The sequence below is a fragment of the Squalius cephalus genome (genome assembly GCF_949319135.1).
Source record: "Squalius cephalus genome assembly, chromosome: 19".
Classification (NCBI taxonomy): Eukaryota; Metazoa; Chordata; class Actinopteri; order Cypriniformes; family Leuciscidae; genus Squalius; species Squalius cephalus.
In genome coordinates, this window is record NC_137140.1 from 18,872,112 (window position 1) to 18,892,156 (window position 20,045).

At 37.9% G+C, this 20,045-nt stretch overlaps 1 protein-coding gene across 2 annotated transcripts in view; it reads left to right on the top strand.

Annotated features, from left to right (window-relative positions):
- Nucleotides 1-20,045, top strand: part of trrap (transformation/transcription domain-associated protein) — an 85,711-nt gene that overhangs the window by 51,624 nt on the left and 14,042 nt on the right. For both annotated transcript variants that reach the window (XM_079852076.1, XM_079852077.1), the window contains 11 exons: nucleotides 4-123; nucleotides 1,121-1,408; nucleotides 1,682-1,819; nucleotides 2,370-2,473; nucleotides 2,863-2,998; nucleotides 5,208-5,399; nucleotides 8,384-8,579; nucleotides 8,675-8,940; nucleotides 11,429-11,529; nucleotides 14,134-14,335; nucleotides 17,587-17,748. In XM_079852076.1, the coding sequence (XP_079708202.1) occupies nucleotides 4-123; nucleotides 1,121-1,408; nucleotides 1,682-1,819; nucleotides 2,370-2,473; nucleotides 2,863-2,998; nucleotides 5,208-5,399; nucleotides 8,384-8,579; nucleotides 8,675-8,940; nucleotides 11,429-11,529; nucleotides 14,134-14,335; nucleotides 17,587-17,748 (1,905 nt within the window). The remainder of the gene's footprint in view (nucleotides 1-3; nucleotides 124-1,120; nucleotides 1,409-1,681; nucleotides 1,820-2,369; nucleotides 2,474-2,862; nucleotides 2,999-5,207; nucleotides 5,400-8,383; nucleotides 8,580-8,674; nucleotides 8,941-11,428; nucleotides 11,530-14,133; nucleotides 14,336-17,586; nucleotides 17,749-20,045) is intronic.

The window sequence follows — 20,045 nt, forward strand, 5'->3', positions numbered from 1 at the left end:
CAGACGGGAGCACTGCTGAATGCTCTGGTTCAGTTGTGCCACATCTCCACCCCACTGGCCGAGAAGACCTGGGTCCAGCTCTTCCCCCGCCTCTGGAAGATTCTGTCAGACCGCCAGCAGCATGTGAGTACTTCACTGTCCCAGTTCTCCAAAGAGCTGAGCTGACAGTTGGCCGTTTTTTAATTTAAACATTTTCCATCTAAATGCAGCATATGACTGCTGATGGCTTTAAACTGAAATTTGTTGTGGTTAAAGTGTAGACTGACTGTTTTACTAATAATAATGCATATGACTGCTGAATCGGCATGCAAAATGTGTGTTAATGGTGTCAGAGGTTGTGCCTATCCGCTCATCTTGGAGACCTTTGCATGGGTGGATGTCCGACGGGCTGTCTTTCTGCCCCTGCCGCTGAACTTAAACAAGCAGCATTTGCTAATGAGCAGAAATTAGACCTTTTATGCAAATTTCAGAGTTTAATGGACCAGATGTCTTAAGTATTAGAAATCTCATTAAAGAGCTTTAATTTAGAGTGACTGAGGCTGTAGACTGTTAGAACAAATATTCAGAATAGAAATCTTCAGCTTTATGGCTTTGTTTGTAGGAGGTATATAAAAAATTAAAAAAACCTAGGACATATTTACTGCGCCAGTCTTTTCTATAATAATAATAATGCAAAACTCTTTGTGTAACATGGGCTATTTTTCTTTAGAGTTGTCATGCCTATTGAATATTTATGGCAAATTCTGATTGTTTGGTGTGATGTTAGATGAGTGAGGAACTACTTAGTTTTTTGCATTTTAGTTGAAATTTTATTATAAAGTTCTCAAACGTATACTATTCTATTTATTAGGGTAAAGCATTATTAAAATTCAGGCCGATGCCATTAAGCCATAATTTTTTATATATTTTATTCAATTTATTGTATGGATATTAATTGAGAATTTCTGTAGATTAAATTTAACAGCGTTAATAAATTCTTAGAACTAAAGGTAATCTAAATGTAAAAGTGGGGAAAATGAACATGGCTGATACACATTAATAACAATTCAGCCAATGACCAATATTGCACAAATATATCATGCATTTCTAATTTTGAACTTTTGTATCCCTTTTTTTTTAGGCACTGTCAGGCGAGATGGGTCCGTTCCTGTGTAGTGGTAGTCATCAAGCTCAGAGAGATTGTCAGCCCAGTGCTTTAAACTGCTTTGTGGAGGCCATGTCTCAGTGCGTGCCGCCCATACCCATCAGGCCCTGTGTACTGAAGTACTTAGGCAAGACCCACAATCTATGGTTACGCTCCACCCTGATGCTGGAGCAGCAAGCCTTTGAGAAAGGCCTTAGCTTGCACATCAAACCCAAACAGAGCACAGAGTTCTACGAGCAGGAAAGCATCACTCCTCCACAGCAGGTACAGTGATTCATGAGCTCTTCTTCAATCTTTGTTGCTATTGATATTCTTGGCAGAGGAAGTTTTGTGTTCTGAAGGTTCCCCAGTGTCACTCAAAATGAACTTGTGTGCTGATTTTCCAGTTGGCTTTGTTTTGACCTGTCAGTGAGTTCAGTTTGAAGTATCCCAGCATTCAAGCTGCTTATGCTAAGCAGTCATCTCATTGGAACACCTCTGAATATGGATGTGTTTGTCCCCTATATTCTTTGAAGATGAGTTTTCGTATTCCCTCAGGAGATCCTTGACTCGCTGGCAGAGCTATACTCCCTTCTGCAGGAGGAGGACATGTGGGCAGGGCTGTGGCAGAAGAGATGCAAGTTTCCTGAATCAAGCACCGCCATCGCGTACGAGCAGCATGGTTTCTTTGAACAGGTGAGAGAGAGACTGAAATGATCGTATCTGCATGTATTTATTTAGGGACATATGATTTCCGCATTGCAAAACAGTCAAAATGGTGGAATGTCATGGAATTTGGCCAAATTCGGATGAAAAAATAAAAAAAGGGTTGTACACTTAATCAAATCACTAATGTCAGAATATTAAAATGCAAAAAGACTGTTCAGATTTCATGTTACATTTCACAAGATTAATTAAATTAAAGTTTTTTTGCATTCATTTGATTAACAATGTTTTAATAAGAAATTATATAATCATAAAACACAGCATCCAGAAAAGTTAAAAAACAGACAACACAGAATTTCATTTCATGGGTCTCTATTATTGTTAAAATTTTAATAAATTATTAAATTGTTAGTTTTAGGAATTCAATGGATTAGGCTTACTTTTTGATTATTAAATTTAGTTAAACCATTAAAACAGAAAATACAAAATTTGGGGAAAAATAAAATGGATTTCTTAGATTTCTATGTATTGTCGCTCTTATATTTTAAGATGTTAACAATTCTGTTTCCATCATCATTAGGCTCAAGAAACTTATGAGAAGGCAATGGAGAAAGCTCGCAAAGAGCACAATGTTTCGCCTGCCATCTTCCCTGAATACCAGCTGTGGGAGGATCACTGGATCCGGTGAGTTGAAAAAGCATAGCTCAGACTCAACATGTGATATGTCCACCGTCAAGAAAGGTTTCCATCCTTATTGAAAGGAAAAACTGCAGATAAGACAAACCACCAAGAAAACCACAGCCAATAAGACACATGATATTTAATATATCCAAAAAGAGTGTGGAAACCTAGCACAATGCAAATATATCCAAATGACTAACATAGATTGACCAAAATTATGCTCTCAAAAACTCAGTGTCAAATAATGAATTGTCACACATGGAAATTGTCAGCTGTAAAAACAGTAATATGATCAAAAACACTGTTTTATGAACATTCTGGACCATCGGTTATATTCCAATATATAATGTAAAATGGAATATAATAAATCTAAATTGTATGTTGATTTCCAGCTGTTCTAAAGAGCTGAACCAGTGGGAGCCTCTGACTGAGTACGGGCAATCTAAAGGCCATAACAACCCATACCTGGTGCTGGAGTGTGCCTGGAGAGTGTCCAACTGGGCCGCCATGAAAGATGCTCTGGTGCAGGTAAACTCAGTACCACATTGCAATCAACACACACAGGGATTTAAGATTTGTGAGTAATTGTCTGTTTTATTTAAGGTCTTTACTTGATCTATCTAGTCTGAATACTTGCCCTGTTACTCAACACAAACCTAAAGCAATATGTTTTAGTAAGTTCACAATCAGTCTATAGATACATAGACTACCTGTAAAGTCGGTAAGATTATTTTAATGGCTCTTATGCTCACCAAGGTCATTTTTTGATGGAAAATACAGTAAAAACATGAATATTATTACAATTTACTGTTTTCTATTTTAATATATTTTAAAATACTATTTATGCCTGAATTTTTTGCATCTGTTACTCCAGTCTTCAGTGTGACAAGGTTCTTCAGAAATTTTTCTAATATGCTGATTTGCCGCTAAAGAAACATTTCTTATTTTTTTCAGTGGAGAAAACAGTGAAACAGTTTGAGAAATGGTTTTGCGGAAACAGTGAAATTTTCCCAATTTTTTTTAATGAAATAGATTTGTGATTTTTTTTGTAACTGTATTTACTGTTTATTTTGATCCATTTAATGCGCCCTTTCTGAAAAAATAATAATTTCTTTAAAAAAATATGTATTTACTGTGTATATATAAGGGGCTGTAAGAGTTTTCATTAAAGTATGTTTTTTGGCTAGATACTCTGCATTTTGGAGTAAAATTTGCACACACACTTCCAGTCCAGTCAAATAACTTAAAACCATAGTTATGACTTCACTGACACCTCAAATTATTATTGGAGTTTCACCATATTGCCAAATGTAAAAAGCGCACCACTTTTTATGCAGAAAGTCACACTCTCAACTACTCTTGCCGAATTGTTTATGACTTCAGAATTGTAGCCTTGCCGTCGGTGGGTAATTTATGGGCTTCACTTCTAAAACAAAGTAGAAAAAGTGTGCGATAGAGTCTGGGCACATTATAAATACTCTTGGCTCTTGTTCAAGGAGACTTGGAACGAATCCATTCAGGTTTCTGTCCTAAGGTGACACCTAATTAAATTGTCCAGCCCAGCAACCCTCCCACTCCTCCTCCTCCTCCTCTTCCCTCTCCGTTCGCTTTGCATCTAATATTTACGGATACGTGCTTGAATAATTGCTCAAACATCTGCTGGGAAGTGATTTGTTTTCTCCGTTCCAGGGCAGGCTGCTTGGCAGCAGCAGTTGCTCTCGGGAAGTTTAAATGTCCCCTCTTTCAATTAAAGGCAGGTGGATAAGGCCAGCCCTGACGCAGGGTTATTTATCAAATGCCGGCCATGATAAGCGCACACTGACCAAATAGTGTAAATCCCTCCAAATCGTCATACTGCACAATGCCAGCAACCTGTACCGAATTTTTATTCTCCCTACGACCACCTATTTAGCTCCAATTGCAGTGTGCACTGTGGAATAGGGTGACCAGATGACCATGAACAAAAACTAGGACACACATGCTGCTCAGGGATTCAAGTTCAAAATCATTATTTATAGCAATCAAACTAAAGCTTCGGTTAGCGTCCCGTCTGTAACCCCATCAAAACTAAAACTAGTAGTCACTCTAACTGTGCAAGTACACTACTGTTAAAAAGTTTGGGGTCAGTAAATACATTTTTAGGTAGGACACATTAAATTGATCAAAAGTAACAGACATTTATAAAGTTACAAAAGATTTATATTTCAAATAAATGATATTAAGTAGCTATATTAACCAGCACAACTGTTGTCAACATTGATAAAAATAAGAAAGTTTTCTTGTGTGCCGAAAGAAAATGTTGCATTATATTGAGCAATATTATTTTTTTTTTTTTTAATGATCATATTTATTTAATGCAAAAAATAGAAGTGAAAATATGCTTATGAAAATAAGCATAATAAATATGAAATATTTAATAGCACAATATAATCACAATTAATTATGCAAATGTGACGTCAGCACTGACGGTTACATTTTTGGTCATTCAAAATTGGAGATTTTATCCTTTCATTTATGCTCAAAGCGAATAAAGTCTATACATTTAAGCGAAATCTGCATATTAGAACTGAAGAATCAGTTATTTTGAATGTGTAGTAATATTTCACAACATTGCTGTTTTTACTGTATTTTCGATCAAATGAATGCAGTCTCGGTGAACATAAACCATTAAAAAAAAATCTTATGAAGTGTATGCTGTAGTGTATGCTGATACAGCTGTGTTTCCTGTTTGCATCAGGTGGAGCTGAGCTGTCCAAAGGAAATGGCCTGGAAGGTGAACATGCATCGTGGCTACCTCGCCATCTGTCACCCGGAGGAACAGCAGCTCAACTTCATCGAGCGGCTGGTGGAGATGGCCAGCAGTCTGGCCATCAGAGAATGGAGGAGACTGCCACACATCGTTTCTCACGTTCACACGCCCCTGCTGCAGGTTAGGAGCATCAGTGTGTGAGCTGACAAACACCCTTTAACCAGACGTTCTCCAGCTCTAATTTAATGTTCTTGATGGTGTTCTTCACTTTTTCGCGCAGTGTAGCTCAATCAGAGCACCACAAGCGATCTGATCTAAATTGATTGTCAATTTTAAATAATGATATCGCAAAAGCAGAACATCTGGTCCAATATCAACACTGACAAGCTAGAGACTCGGGCAATCTCATTTCATGTGCGAGTGCGTGACTTTATACAAACCCTTGTAGCAGAGAGAGTGGTTAAAGAAGACACTTTTCTTATAATTGCCTTCACTCTGCATTTTTGCACAATATCACTTTTTCCTTTGTCAGACCTGGTCCCTCCCTCCCTCCCTCTTTTTGGCCCTTTGGCCCTTTCTAAAATGCCTGAGATAGTGTTGACTGCACCATTGTGGTGCTCAATAGGCAGCTTGTATTAATATTCAGCAGAAAGAACAGCCTCCTGACTGCCACACGCATAATCAGGCAGAGCACACAATGGGACGGAGCCGAGGTGATGTGTGCCTGTAGATTAGGGTAATGTGTGAGAGCTGTCCACGCACCGCGTCCTCTGGGGACTGTTAGAGACTAGAAGCACTCTTCTTGAGCACGGCTGTGGTGTGATGGCAAATATGACAGCCAAATTGAGGAAATGAGGTGTTGTTGTTGGAGAATGTGAATACACCACACAGGGTGTTATGGGCAATGGCTGATGGTTCTGTGGTCCGCATGATTGAAGAGTTGGATATAGTAGATGTAATCAGAACATCTTGAATATTTTTTTGAATTCTTGAAATAATATATTGAAGGGATTTTTGTTACTTGATACTATTAGTAAATCAAAACCGTATACTGTAATGTATCAGTATTTTATTATGATTATTAATATTATTCAAAATTATTGTTTTAAATAAAATTTTAAACTATAATAATTATTATTATTATTTGATTATTGGTTCTTTAATTTCTTCTTTTCTCTGTTAAAATGAAGAAACCAAGAGAACATGCTATGAAACAATTATTCACTAAATAATTGTATTTTCATTTTCTGAAAAGTGCTTGAAAAAAATGTTAAAATGCAATTTGTAGACGAGACGTGCCCAAAAAATGATACTTGATTGTAGGCTGTGTGCCGAAAGAAAATGTTGCATTAAATTGAGCAATATTATATATATTTTTTTTTAATTATCAAATTTATTTAATGCAAAAAATAGAAGTGAAAATATGCTTATGAAAATTAGTGTAATAAGCATAATAAATATGAAATATTTAATACCATGGTTTTTTTTCATATTTTTTCCTCTTGATGACATATATGAATTTAGTTTTGCAGAATGTACAATAAAATACCAAATCACGAATCACAATTAATTATGCAAATGTGACGTCAGCACTGATGGTTACATTTTTGGTCATTCAAAATTGGAGATTTTATTCTTTCATTTATGCTTAAAGCGAATAAAGTCTATACATTTAAGCGATTTAGACTGAAGTTTAATACTACTAATTAGTGTAAAGAACCAGCTGTTATTAACCTATGGTAATGGGCACATTTTTGTGGCTGTTTTAGTTAGGCCTTCAAAAATTCAGTCTTTGCCCCAGAGCCATTGACTTCAAGGATAATTGAATTTACTGATAATTGAATCTGTTTACGCCTTCACTCCTTAATGCAACCATACAGAAGTCCAATAAGAGCGATTGGAACGGACGAGAGAGGCAGACAGGAGCCATGAGACAGAGAGAGTGAGAACGCCACCAAGTTTAAAATGACTCGTAATTACTTTTCCCCATCAGATAGTGTTTGATTAAATATCTGCAAGAAAATTAAATTTACATGATGAATGGGCACTCAGAATGAAGGTTATAATGTGCCATCAGCTGATATTAACAGATAATTGTGAAAAATATTGTATTGCTTAATTTATTTTGTTGTGTGGGGATTTGATTTGGCAAGTCCATGGACTGATTTGAGGCATTTATCTTGTAAAGCAGGCATTACTATTGAACGGATTGTTTTTGGTTGCATGCATGTGTGTTCGCGGGCATAATTCATTATCGCGGCTCAGGCTACTCATCGTGTGTGTGTGTGTGTAGTAAACCATCATGTTGTAAATCACCTTGTAAGTGCCAGACTCCCTTCCTCGTGTCTTTTCCAATTCAGAGAGGAGATTAAAGATCCATGTGGCATTTTGGTTAAGAGTGCAGGGTGTGTGTTTACCGTCTGATATGTTAAGGTCATGCATCGATAGTTCGTGAGGAATGAGTAGCATTTTTTGGGTCACCGTGGTCTGTGTCCTCTGCTGGTGTGGTCTAAGTGTCGTCTGAGAGCGCGATTAGGCATTAGGGGAATAGACGCTTCACTTGTGCGCTTCCCTCTCTCTGCCCGTTCTCTGAGTAAATGGCTTTTAAGATACTTTGATCCATCCATTCGTTCAGCCACCTCAAGACTTCGTTTCTATATTTCTTTTTCTTTCTCAATAGGAATCATAAGCCTGTAATACATTTGCAGTAATGGATTTCGGAGTGGTGTGTGTGTGTGTGTGTGTGTGTGTACCTGATATTCCCAATGTTATGGGGACATTTCTTGGTCCCCATGAGGAGTGTACCTGATATTCCCAATGTTATGGGGACAATTCTTGGTCCCCATGAGGAAAACAGCTTATAAATCATACAAAAATGTTTTTTGAAAATGTAAAAATGCAGAAAGTTTCCTGTGATGGGTAGATTTAGGGAATAGACTACAGTTTGTACAGTATAAAAATCATTATGTCTATGGAATGTCCCCATAAAAAATGGAAACCAGTGTTTGTGTGAGTGTGATATATGGATTCTTGTGTGACTGTAGCCCTCAGATTTAAACTGAGCAGGAGCTTTGAAGAAAACGTGAGTTGTTACATCTTCCTGATGTTTATTAATAACTACAATGAGATTCTCATCTGTTTATTCCTGGTTTGTTCTCATTCAGGCGGCTCAGCAGATTATTGAGCTACAGGAAGCTGCTCAGATTAATGCAGGACTCCAGCCTGCCAACTTGGGCCGCAACACCAGCCTCCATGACATGAAGACCGTGGTGAAGACCTGGAGAAACAGGCTGCCAATTGTCTCAGATGACCTTTCCCACTGGAGCAGCATCTTTATGTGGCGGCAGCACCACTATCAGGGTATGCAAGGATATGGCAATGAATTCTAGTGACATTCTGATTCATCATTTTATATACAATTGTAATCTTTTTTCTTTTTTTGTTCTCTTCTTCAGCCATTGTGACTGCTTATGAAACTAACACGCAGCATGACCCAAACACTAACAATGCCATGCTTGGAGTGCATGCCTCCGCATCAGCCATTATTCAGTATGGGAAGATCGGCCGGAAGCAAGGTCTGGTCAATGTGGCTTTGGACATTCTGAGCCGGATCCACACCATCCCCACCGTGCCTATCGTAGACTGCTTCCAGAAGATCCGTCAGCAGGTTAAATGCTACCTGCAGTTGGCTGGAGTCATGGGCAAGAATGAATGCATGCAGGTGAGTGAACTTTAAGCATGACTACACATTTTCAAAAGTCCTTGTGTTCCCTGAATAACTAGTCAATTAATACTCTTAAGGAAGACCTGTGTAATTACCTGTTTTGTGTTCCCCTGACCCTGATCAGATTAATTTCATACATAGCATTCTGTATTCAAAAGCATAAGGTGCGGTTGCATTTATCATTGTTTGTTGAATTTTTGGGGGCGAAATTGTCATTTTAATGGGAATTCCACGTGATTGGGAATTTCACATAAGGGCGAACGTTTTCCCCATGCAGATTTTGCTGCTCATTCAAGTTGGTCACATAGGCTACGTTCACACTGTCTGTCCAAATCTGATTATTTGTGTATGCGATTAGAATCTGATCCGTCCACACTGTATCGCAACTGTTCAGATCCGATTTGTCCATGCAGCTCTTTCGTTTTCTGGAATATCTGCATTGGTTTCTATGGCAATGACGTTGCGTTGGTAGGAATACACCAAATACAACAACAACCGCAACATGGAGTGGTTTGCAATAGAGATATAGTCTTATTTAAATTTTACAACATGACAATGTTTAGCCGCCTCGCTGGTCTACTGCGTCTTCTGAGGCAGCGGCAGAACTGGAGGAGGCTGGCATGAGCGATTTTATTCCGTACTGTCGTCTCCGTCGGTTTACATACATGTCTCTGTTATATTGTCACTTTCTGCTCATCCGGCACTTTGAAACAACACAGCCTTGTTTCGGCAGGGACTTTCAGCATCTTTCCTATAACAACGTCTGCCGTTTACGTTTTACGTGGCGTGAAAAAATCACATAAACCACTCGAAATCCGATCAGAGCAGTCAAACTGAAACGGATTTCCAGAAATGCGATTTGAATAGGATTTGAAACCACATATGGATGTAGCTTGAAACGTGTTTTTTTTTTTTTTTTTTTACACACTTGCTAAAGCTGATTGGATTTCGTTTGGATATGCACAAAAATCGGATCTGACAGTCTGAACGTAGCCATAGATTTGCCATGTTAACCAACATAAACTGGCTTGGTTTGAAAGTGACTTCACTAGTGGATTGCTGGACATTTTTACCTGCTATATTTTGCTAATGTGACCACCTTAAATTCAGCATTTCCATCAGAAGTTGCGATAATCTTTTCTTGCACTATTGTGTATATATCTAAGTGAAACAGATTCTCGAATGAGAAAAAAAGATAAGGACAGGACTTGATTTTGAGGACCTGTGCAGAGGTTATCTGAGAAGATATGTGATGTAAGGAGGAGGGGAAGTTATTGTTTTTGATTAAAGATTACGAGGACACATGAATAAATAAATTTAAAAAAGTGCATGGATAAATCATTCAAAATAAACTTTGTTACATTCCATAAAAAAAGAAGAATTGTCCATTTTGATTCCATGGTGACTTGAACAGAATAGACATGAACACAAGTCAGTACAACAAAAGGCAAAGATGTCCATCTGAATGTCATTTTGGCTGTAGCTGTTTGAAGGAGATGAATTTAAATACATTGAATTTCACTTCTCCAAGCAGGTTTTGGCAAATATGAAAAACTGGATAACTAGTCATCCTTTGTGACCTACCCGGAAGGTTAATAAGTTAATCTTTTTTCAAAATTTAGTACCATATTTTCTATAGTACTTAAAATAAATGTATATTTTCTCAGCATTTACATATTTTTTTACACTCTAACAGAATATGCATATATATTTATATTTATATTTATATTTATATTTATATTTATATATTTATGTTGCTGTCAAGCTGACTTCCTCTATACCTAATCTACTTTACTTTGTCAACTCACCTGCTGAATTTGCTGTTAGCCGGACTCTCTTAATCCAAATAACGCTGCTCTCATTACGGTGAGAATGACTGTGGTGCTGTCACAGTAAGAAATGCATTCCAAACAGTGTAAGGAATGGGCTGCTTGCTGCAGCATTCGCTTAAGCCTGATTAATGGAGCTGCCTCAACTGAGCTCAAGTCATTAAAGTACCATTGGATTTAATAAGTCTCTCTCTCTCTCTCTCTCTCTCTCTCTCTCTCTCTCTCTCTCTCTCTCTCTCTCTCTCTCTCTCTCTCTCTCTCTCTCTCTCTCTCTCTCTCTCTCTCTCTCTCTCTCTCTCTCTCTCTCTCTCTCTCTCTCTCTCTCTCTCTCTCTCTCTCTCTCTCACAGCTATCACTTGGACCTGTTCTGTTCTTTTTATCATTTCTCTGGCACACTTTAAGCCACTGGCTCTCACCTGGGAGTCTTAGATTGAGCTACAGAGATGACTACAGCAGATATATAACGTTACTCTATTGTCAGTGGTGTTGACTTTTGATGTATAGGAATTTTAGGTCAGAAAACTACACGTTGGCTGAGTCCGACAAATTAAACCCATCGTTTTTGAGGGATTTTCGATGAGAAAATGAAAAAGTCATACCTGTAAAATACTTTGATTAATTAATTGTAAATGCAATCATTGTTATTGTATTGTCAGGGTCTGGAGGTGATTGAGTCCACTAACCTGAAGTACTTCACCAAGGAGATGACCGCCGAGTTCTACGCTCTCAAGGGCATGTTCTTAGCCCAGATCAATAAGTAAGAGTTGATCCCTGGCTTTGTTCATCTTCTTTCCTTTTCTGCCTGTCACTTTGAGTCTTCTCCTTATCACCCTCATTCACTCTTTCTTTGTCTTTAATTGACACCGCTCTCGTTATCTTTTGTTTTGTGCACAAGTTTGATTTCCTCTGACAATAAAGAATCTGAATTGGCGAGATCATGAGCTCACTTTTTAAAACGAACCATTCTGACAAAGAATCATTATGGAGAGGAAAGATAAACATCTGTCCGTGTGCATGTGTTTGTGCCACTAATCATCACTTCTAAAACTTTATTCCAATAATGAGGTCAGAACAGTCGTTAACAGTCAATATGAGAGTATGATGAGTAATTAACCTTATACAGCATGTCTGCGGCAGAGGATAATGACACTGAACTCATGATGAGTGATTATCTCCTGTCATATTTCTATTGACTGGCATTTTCACAAGTCACTCTGATGAAAATCTGTCATGTAATTGTTTTACATCTCTGAATACTGTAATTAATTTTGTAGTGCAATCAAGCCAGGTGTTTTAACCGTCTACAAGCTATTTAAACAAACAAATGGGTCAGTGACCTATAAGGATCTCAAGATAATAAACAGGAGAAATCTTTTAAAACATCTCATTTAAAATGAGTTCTAAGAAATGCAATCTTTTCATGTCAATTTCGTACATGATTGAAGAAAAATATACATGACCATATTAGGGGTGTAATGGTACACATAAGTCATGGTTTGGTACGTACCTCGGTTTTGAGGTCACAGTTCGATCCACGTTTGGTACAATAGGAAAAATGGTCACACTTTAGTTTAGGGTCATTATCTATGACTTTTGCCTCAATAAACCCCTAATTACTGCTTATTAGTTTGCAAGGTTAAGTTTAGGTATTGGTTAGGATTAAGGGATGCAGAATAAGGTCATGCAGAATAAGGCATTTCATATGTGCTTTATAAATACTAATAAACAGCCAATATCCGAGTATTATGCATGTATTAAGCAACTAATAATAGTGAGAATTGGACCCTAAACTAAAGTTACTGGAAAAAGCAACAAATCCACAATTCTAGGTTTATTTTATTTTAAACAGACAGTAGTGCAAATTACAGTTTGTTCCACCTAGTGGCATTTAGTCCCCCCTGAGGTAGCTGGTACAGTACAGCCTCCTTTAGTGTATTAAGCACTAATCAGTAAACAGATGCACTCTTACTTTTTTTTTTTTTTTGCATTGCATTGCTGATAAAAAAAACCAAGGTATTTTATCACAATCAGCTACAAAACTGAAAAGCATCTTGTGTTATAAAAGTACAAAATAAAAAGAATAATGAACAGAATGAATACAAAAAGTTTTCTTTAATTATATAATTAAATTATAGTTATAACTTCATATAATTATAATTGTTCTTTGTAATTATTTTGTAATATAATTATATTATTACAAAACCGCTTGCTTGTTAAGCAATTTAAGGTAAGTATTATAGCAAATTGAATTATTATTTTTTTTCATAGATGAGGTAAATTCAAATGATTGTCAGTATGAATTGCATTTTATTGATAATTCAGTATCCAGACCAAAACAGACCTTTATGTCATTATCTAATAAACAGATGTTGATGATAACCTGCTTTTTTGCAACATCATAGCTTTATATAGGCCTTGCTCTTTTCCTCATCATGTGTGAATTGATGGTGAGCCCAGAGCCTGGCACTGGATTGAAATAGCTTATTAAATACACATGCTGAATAATTAACTCAATAGCAATTTGTGAAATCTCTGTGATCAGCAGAAGTTTCCCCCAGCCTCAGCAGGGCCTAATGTAATCATTACATTTTCACTCTCTATGAATATTAACGTAGGGATTTGATAAAGCAGCAGAGCTGTCGGAGGAAGATGTTTGACACTTGACTGGGTGTGGGGACTTATGTGCGACTCTTAGCAAAGGCCATGAGCAGAAACATATTATACATGTCCACGACTGACGAGACGCTTCAGTGGATTTGGCCTCCCCAGACTCCCATTGCAATCAAGTGTAGTTCTGTTGCTTGCCACATACTCATTAAAAGTTCCCATTATATGTGATTGGTTTAGTAGGTGTGTCGTAGGGTAACATTTAGAGATGATGGTAAGGACAGAGGCTTCAAGCACAGATTTATGTGTCCCATCCAGTTCTTTCTGTCCCTTGTAAAGCCCTTTACAAACCTTTCTCAACTTCTATTCTTAAACTGCTTCTATAAAAGGGCCCTAGAAAAGATGCTCTTGGGGGACAAATTCTCAAAGCTCTAAAATGGCTGATGAAACAAAAATGTTGGACCCAGTCAGCTAATTTCAGTTAGGTGCTGGCCAGCTGGATAGTTCTTTGAAGTAATAGTGTTTCTCATCAAGTTTTTTTTTCCCATCAGATAGTCCTCAAACTGGGCATGTCATCATGATAAATTTTGCATGGCTCCTGTTTACCAGTGTACCATTTACATATATTTTACTGACTCAAGCTTATTCCTCTAAATGACTCGGATTCTTTACATTCTTGAGATATCAAGATTGTGATGATCAGAACTGACATGTTCCCCGCTCATTCAATGCGTTGTCTTTTCTCTTCCACCAGGTCAGAGGAAGCAAATAAGGCATTCTCTGCTGCAGTGCAGATGCATGATGTTCTGGTGAAAGCCTGGGCTATGTGGGGAGACTACTTGGAGAACATTTTTGTCAAAGACCGCCAGCCCCACCTTGGCGTCTCCGCCATTACATGTTACCTACATGCCTGCCGCCATCAGAATGAGAGCAAGTCGCGCAAATACCTGGCCAAGGTAAGATCTTCTCTCTCTTGCTGTCCTCATTGAGTTGTCCAGGTTTCTTCCACCAATGAGGACCATGTCAGTATAAAATCATTCACCCAAATGTTTGTTAACCCTTTCGCACGTACGATCACACCGGTGTGATCAGTCTTGGCTGGTCCCTGGAGCATACGATCACACCGATGTGATTAGAACGGTCAGTACATCACGTGATCAACTGCTAAATTCAAATGTGCTTTCGCGTGTTGGCTGGAGCAGAGACAGCGCAATGACGCATCACCATGGAAACAATAAAGTGACAGGTTCTAAATAACGGTGAGTTTGAAAAACTCACGCTGGGGGGTAGGGCTGGGCAAAAAAATCGATTTTTCGATTAATCGTTTTTTAAAATGTGGTCGATTCAAAATCGATTCTCAAACGCCACGAATCGATTTTTGTCCATATTTATTTATCTATTACCCAAAAGCCAGTATTAGTTTTCCTCCATTGTTCATAGGCTTGCAAACTCCATTTTATAGCTAATGCTGTGAGATTTTATGTTTGTTTTTTCTTAATCATAAAATAACCTCAACTAGTGCTGTTAATTAATCATATTGTCAATCATACGCAATCACAATGTCAAGCCTAGCAATTATATTTGACGTGAATGTCCTGAGTGTGACACACAGAAAGACTCGGGTTGATATCGTGCGTGCGCGACAGCCCAGAATACAGCTCACTTTCGCGCTTGAACGAACAATAACACACACAATAATGCCAAAATGTCTTTTTGTCGAGTATCTTCATAACATAAGAGCAGTCTTATGATGACCGTGAAGAGTTCTGACTCGTGAGAGAATGAGGCGCGTGTGAGATCCGCGTCTCTGTCAGCAGCGGTTGGTCTCTTAAAGGGACAGTACACAGTAGCCACTAATTCGTTAAAGTTAATCAAAGAACAAAGGGAACATAAAAACACTCACTGCTCTTGACTAAAGAACTTTTGTAACTCTAATAAGGATTAGTCTATATATACTTTATAATTAATGCATCGCAGACTGTTTGATACATTTATCCAATTTCTGTATATGTCTTACCTGGTCCTCCCTGTTAGACAGATAAATGCATGCAAGTTTTTTTAATGGGTTTATGTGAGGATTGGTAACCTGTCTGATCAAGGCATGCGACTGTTCTGACTGGTCCAATTTTCAGCATATAATTTTTCATCTTGCATCAAAACTCTGTCTATTCATTGTATGCATTTGAAATATAGAGTTGGGTTCTGTTTTAATGTACCCAAAGTGTACCTAAAATAAAAAGAGTTTAATATACAGGTTTGTAGCTCTTAAGTTTACAAGTGGTTAATTAATAAAAAGAAATTATGTTCACTTTACTTTTTTTTTTTCTTTTTTATAAAAATAGGATTTGTATTAAAAAAATATTCATTGAGTGGAATCGTAATCGAATTTAGAATCGAAATCGAATCGAAAATCGAAATCGAAAATCGAATCGAGAATCGAAATCGAATCGAATTGAGAGCTTGCGAATCGAAATCGAATCGAATTGTAAAATCTGAATCGATACCCAGCCCTACTGGGGGGTCAGTCAGAATATTTTAAACTTACGTGTGAAAGGGTTAAATAGGTAAACAGCAGTCTATCATTGTTCTCTATCATCTTGTGGTTGAGAACCTATGGAGAGAAGCATCTCTCGTCTCTGCAGAAGCATCCAGTTGCACTAAGTCTTGCTTTCATTTTTTGTCGTCGTCTTACCTTTTTAGCTTCTTTGCCTTATTTTAAGGCTACCAACAGTTAATGTGAGCATCATTAGCATAATTGAAAAATTCTTAACTGCGTAAAAATTCTCAGTAAAGTCACAGTTAGTGTTATTTTCAATGAATAAAGACATTTTTGTTTTAGTTTTCATTAACTATAATAACACTGGTAGTCTAACTCTTTACAACAATGAGGCAGCTGCATAAATCAACCAATAAAACGTCAAGAACTACTGATCAATGGCCTATCATATTGCGTGATCTAGATGACAACATGCACTTAGTGATTTACTTGTCAAAACTGGCAAAAATGGTTGGCGGAGATACACAAAGCATGTCATAATAGGATAGCTTGTTTTTTTGACAGGTCTGCAATTAGTTTTACCATTAAACCTATTTACCATAAAACACAGGAAAACTCGGTGCTCATTTGTGGTCCAGTAAACCCATTCTGCTCTGATGGCTTTGTTAAATGGGGGCATATCCGTCAGCGTGTGCCATTTCTGAATTAATGCAGCTGTGGCGAGGGGATGCACTGCATTCAGACTGATGAACCTCCAATGATGGATGTAATTATATTATTAGACTAGATGATGGGTTTTGTATGGATACTATGCACATGGCAGTCTGCTCTCTGTCGAGTACAGTACGCTAGATCAAACAGCTCCATTTGGCTTTTTCCTTTTTTCCAGCATGGGATTGAATGCAAGGAGCACTTTAGATTGTGTCTGGAGTGCTGCTGGCCATTGAAGCTTTAGAGACGGTGGCGTGGTTTACACGTGATTAATGAGAGTAGCTGCTCGCTGATTATCAGTAATTATCCGTAAGCCGTGTGGTCCGTGCTGTCCAGTGCTTAATGTCTCCATCAGGCCTCAGTGGAGATGACTGTTTATCTGTTACCGGCCACCGTACCAGAGCCCCACCAACAATAGCAAGAAAAGGCAGCAGCTGGTGGGAGTGAAGTGGCCGAGATGATTTTACAAGCCATTAAGCACTGAGTAGCTATTTCAAGGAGCTGATGGCCTCATCTTCAATCGCTGACACAGTTTTTGTTTAAAATGAAAACATTACCTGTTCAGTCCTACAGGTTGATGAAAAAAATTGACTTGGAGACTTGACTTTTTAAATTACTCTTGTGAACAATCGTATGTCTACATGAAGAGGTATTTTGCACATTAACGCAAAAAAAGAGAGAATTTCTCATTTGAGTGAGTTTTTACAGTGTTTATCCCTCCTTTGCCGATTTGACTGATGTGCATTATAAATATTTTAAATATAAAATTATTTAAAATGTATTATTCATTTTAAATATCCATGTTATTAAATATGAAATGAATTTTGGTTCAAGTTAAATGTCAATGTAATTTTTCTTAATTTTACATAAATCCTAGCTGTTTCTATGAAAATGTCTAGACATAATATGTATTTTTAAATATATGATATGAATTGTTCTGCAGTAGAGTTTATAAAATCAAAACTATTACCAAAAAAGACTGTCTCTCTTCTTCTTCAGGTGCTATGGCTGTTGAGTTTTGACGATAAGAACACCTTGGCCGACGCTGTGGACAAATACTGCATTGGAGTGCCGCCCATCCAGTGGCTGGCTTGGATCCCTCAGCTCCTCACGTGTCTGGTGGGCTCAGAGGGGAAACCACTCCTCAACCTCATAAGCCAGGTTGGATTCCACACTACATTACCTTTTCTTAGCAGAACATTCATGCTTGATATATCCGTCTAATCAAGATTAATTTCTTCTGCTGTCTTTAATAAGAGACAGTCTTCAGTCAGTCCCCTCTTTGTCAAATTTTACCGGTTCCCTTTTTAATTTATTCTGCAAAGCATTGTTATTGGGTTAATATCAAACACTCCAACTGTGGGAACAGAACCACCAATTAAACAAGAGACTAATTTGCCCTCCTTGATGGAGTATTATTTCCAAGCCATTTAAAAAGCTCCTGAACTTCAAACAGGAAACAGATGCTCCAAGGGGCTCAAAGAGAGAGGGAGAAAAAAGGAGATGGAGGAGAGAGTTCTGTGTTCTTAACCCACGTAAAATGACGGCTAAATCCCCCTCTCGTTCACTGACACGTTCCAAGCGGGTTTTGCATGCAGCTCGACCACCTCTTTTCTCACGTACACATGCCAGACCAGCGACTTCTAATCTCTCCATTTCAGCGCAGCGTGCAGTGGAAATGCTTCACTTTGAGATTAAGTACACTTGAGTCCCTGATAAGCACCCAATGAAATGGATATGTTTGCACACCATAATCTCAATTAATGGAGTTGTCAAGGCTGTTTTAGGGATGACAAGTCTCCTTGTTGAAGGATCTTTGGGGTCTGATTTAAGGCAGGGATGACGAGTGAAAGGTAGATGTTTTGTAAAACTCTCGATTTTCAAGTGAAATCTCCAGCGGATGGAGCACCTTTATCTCGGGCTCTGAATTATTTAGCTGTGCTCCACTTGGCGGGATGTTTTAAAAACGTTTAATGAAATATTGATGAAGGTGAGCTGTTGGGTGCCTTGAGATGAAACTGAGGCGAGGAAAACTCAACACCTTTATGCACACAGACGCCCATCACATGCCAGCACTCGCACACCCTAAAATATGATGAGAATTCTCTCCAATTTTAGGGGTGATCTCTTCCCCTTTTGCCTCATTCATTTTTAATGCGATACTTAACAAGCTCTTAACAGAAAGTCTTGGCCGTGGCTGCTTTTCATGTAAAAGCCCATCTGGACTCAGAGGTGTCTCTTTACACCTAAAGGCCCGCCTGTTTTCCGCCGTCTGCTTGACAAAGATCGTGTTTCCACTCTAATGGCCTGCTTGAGCTGGCTGCTGTGAGACCTGAGAGGGGCTGCGGGTGGTTTGAGAAGGAACTCTGTCTGCCGCCTTCATATTTGTCTTCATCCCCCTCACACTGATGTGGACAACATTCACACCCCTCACGGATATTGCAGTGCCAGGAGAGAAAGAAGAGAGGAACAAGTTGATAAGCATGTTTTTGGGACTATTACATAACAATAAAAGGATCCAAAGATTGGGTTATGAGTCAGACTCCTCTGTTGGTTGGATTTAAAGTATAGAGCCTGGGGGCAGGCATTTATTTTTCTTCAAAATATGTGAAATAGACCTCAGAACTTAGTGTTTTGATTACAGCTTACAGTTTTCAAACAGGTTTCCCAAACATTCTGCCGATATACAAGTGATTGTTCAAAAACATACCATTGTTATCATTCATACTGATTTCATTTGAGTGGTAACAGCCCTATTGTGTCTTAATATTCTAATAGAATTAATTGATTAAATGTAATAATTTGACACACAAGATGATGCAAACATTTAATTAGGTTACAAAAATGCGTTATAAAGCCCATTAAAGGTAAAAATCCATTTAAACTTGTTGGAAAAGATCATTTCTGTCACTGCTATGAACTGACCATCACACAGAATATGAAAAATATCAAAAACTTTAGGAGTCAGCTGTTAACGCTAGTCCTAAACCTGCCAACACAATAAACACACTCAGCAAAATATCGTCTAATTATCATTATCGATAAAATCCCTGAAAATATTGAGATTATATATTATTTTTTTCAATATCGCACAGCCCTAACTGCCATAAATATTTTTTACCGGCCATGAAACTGACTACTAACAGTAGTTTTCAGGTACAGAAATTTAATAAAGTAATCAAATGTTAAATAACACTGCATAAATTAAACGACGTGAAACAGAGCTAATTTGAGGCGCACAAGTAATAAATTGAGTTCCCTTTCGCATCATCTTCTGCTTGAATGTTTATGGCAAGGCTTAAACTTGCCGATGCTGCACTGGCCCATCAACTGTCAAGAGGGTCATGTTCTAACATTGCATTGTTAGAATTCATAAAAATGTTCCCGGACAACTGGCAATTGACAGTTCCGTTTACTCGACAACGCAGATTTTTAATCTCATTTGGCGCTTGGTGAGT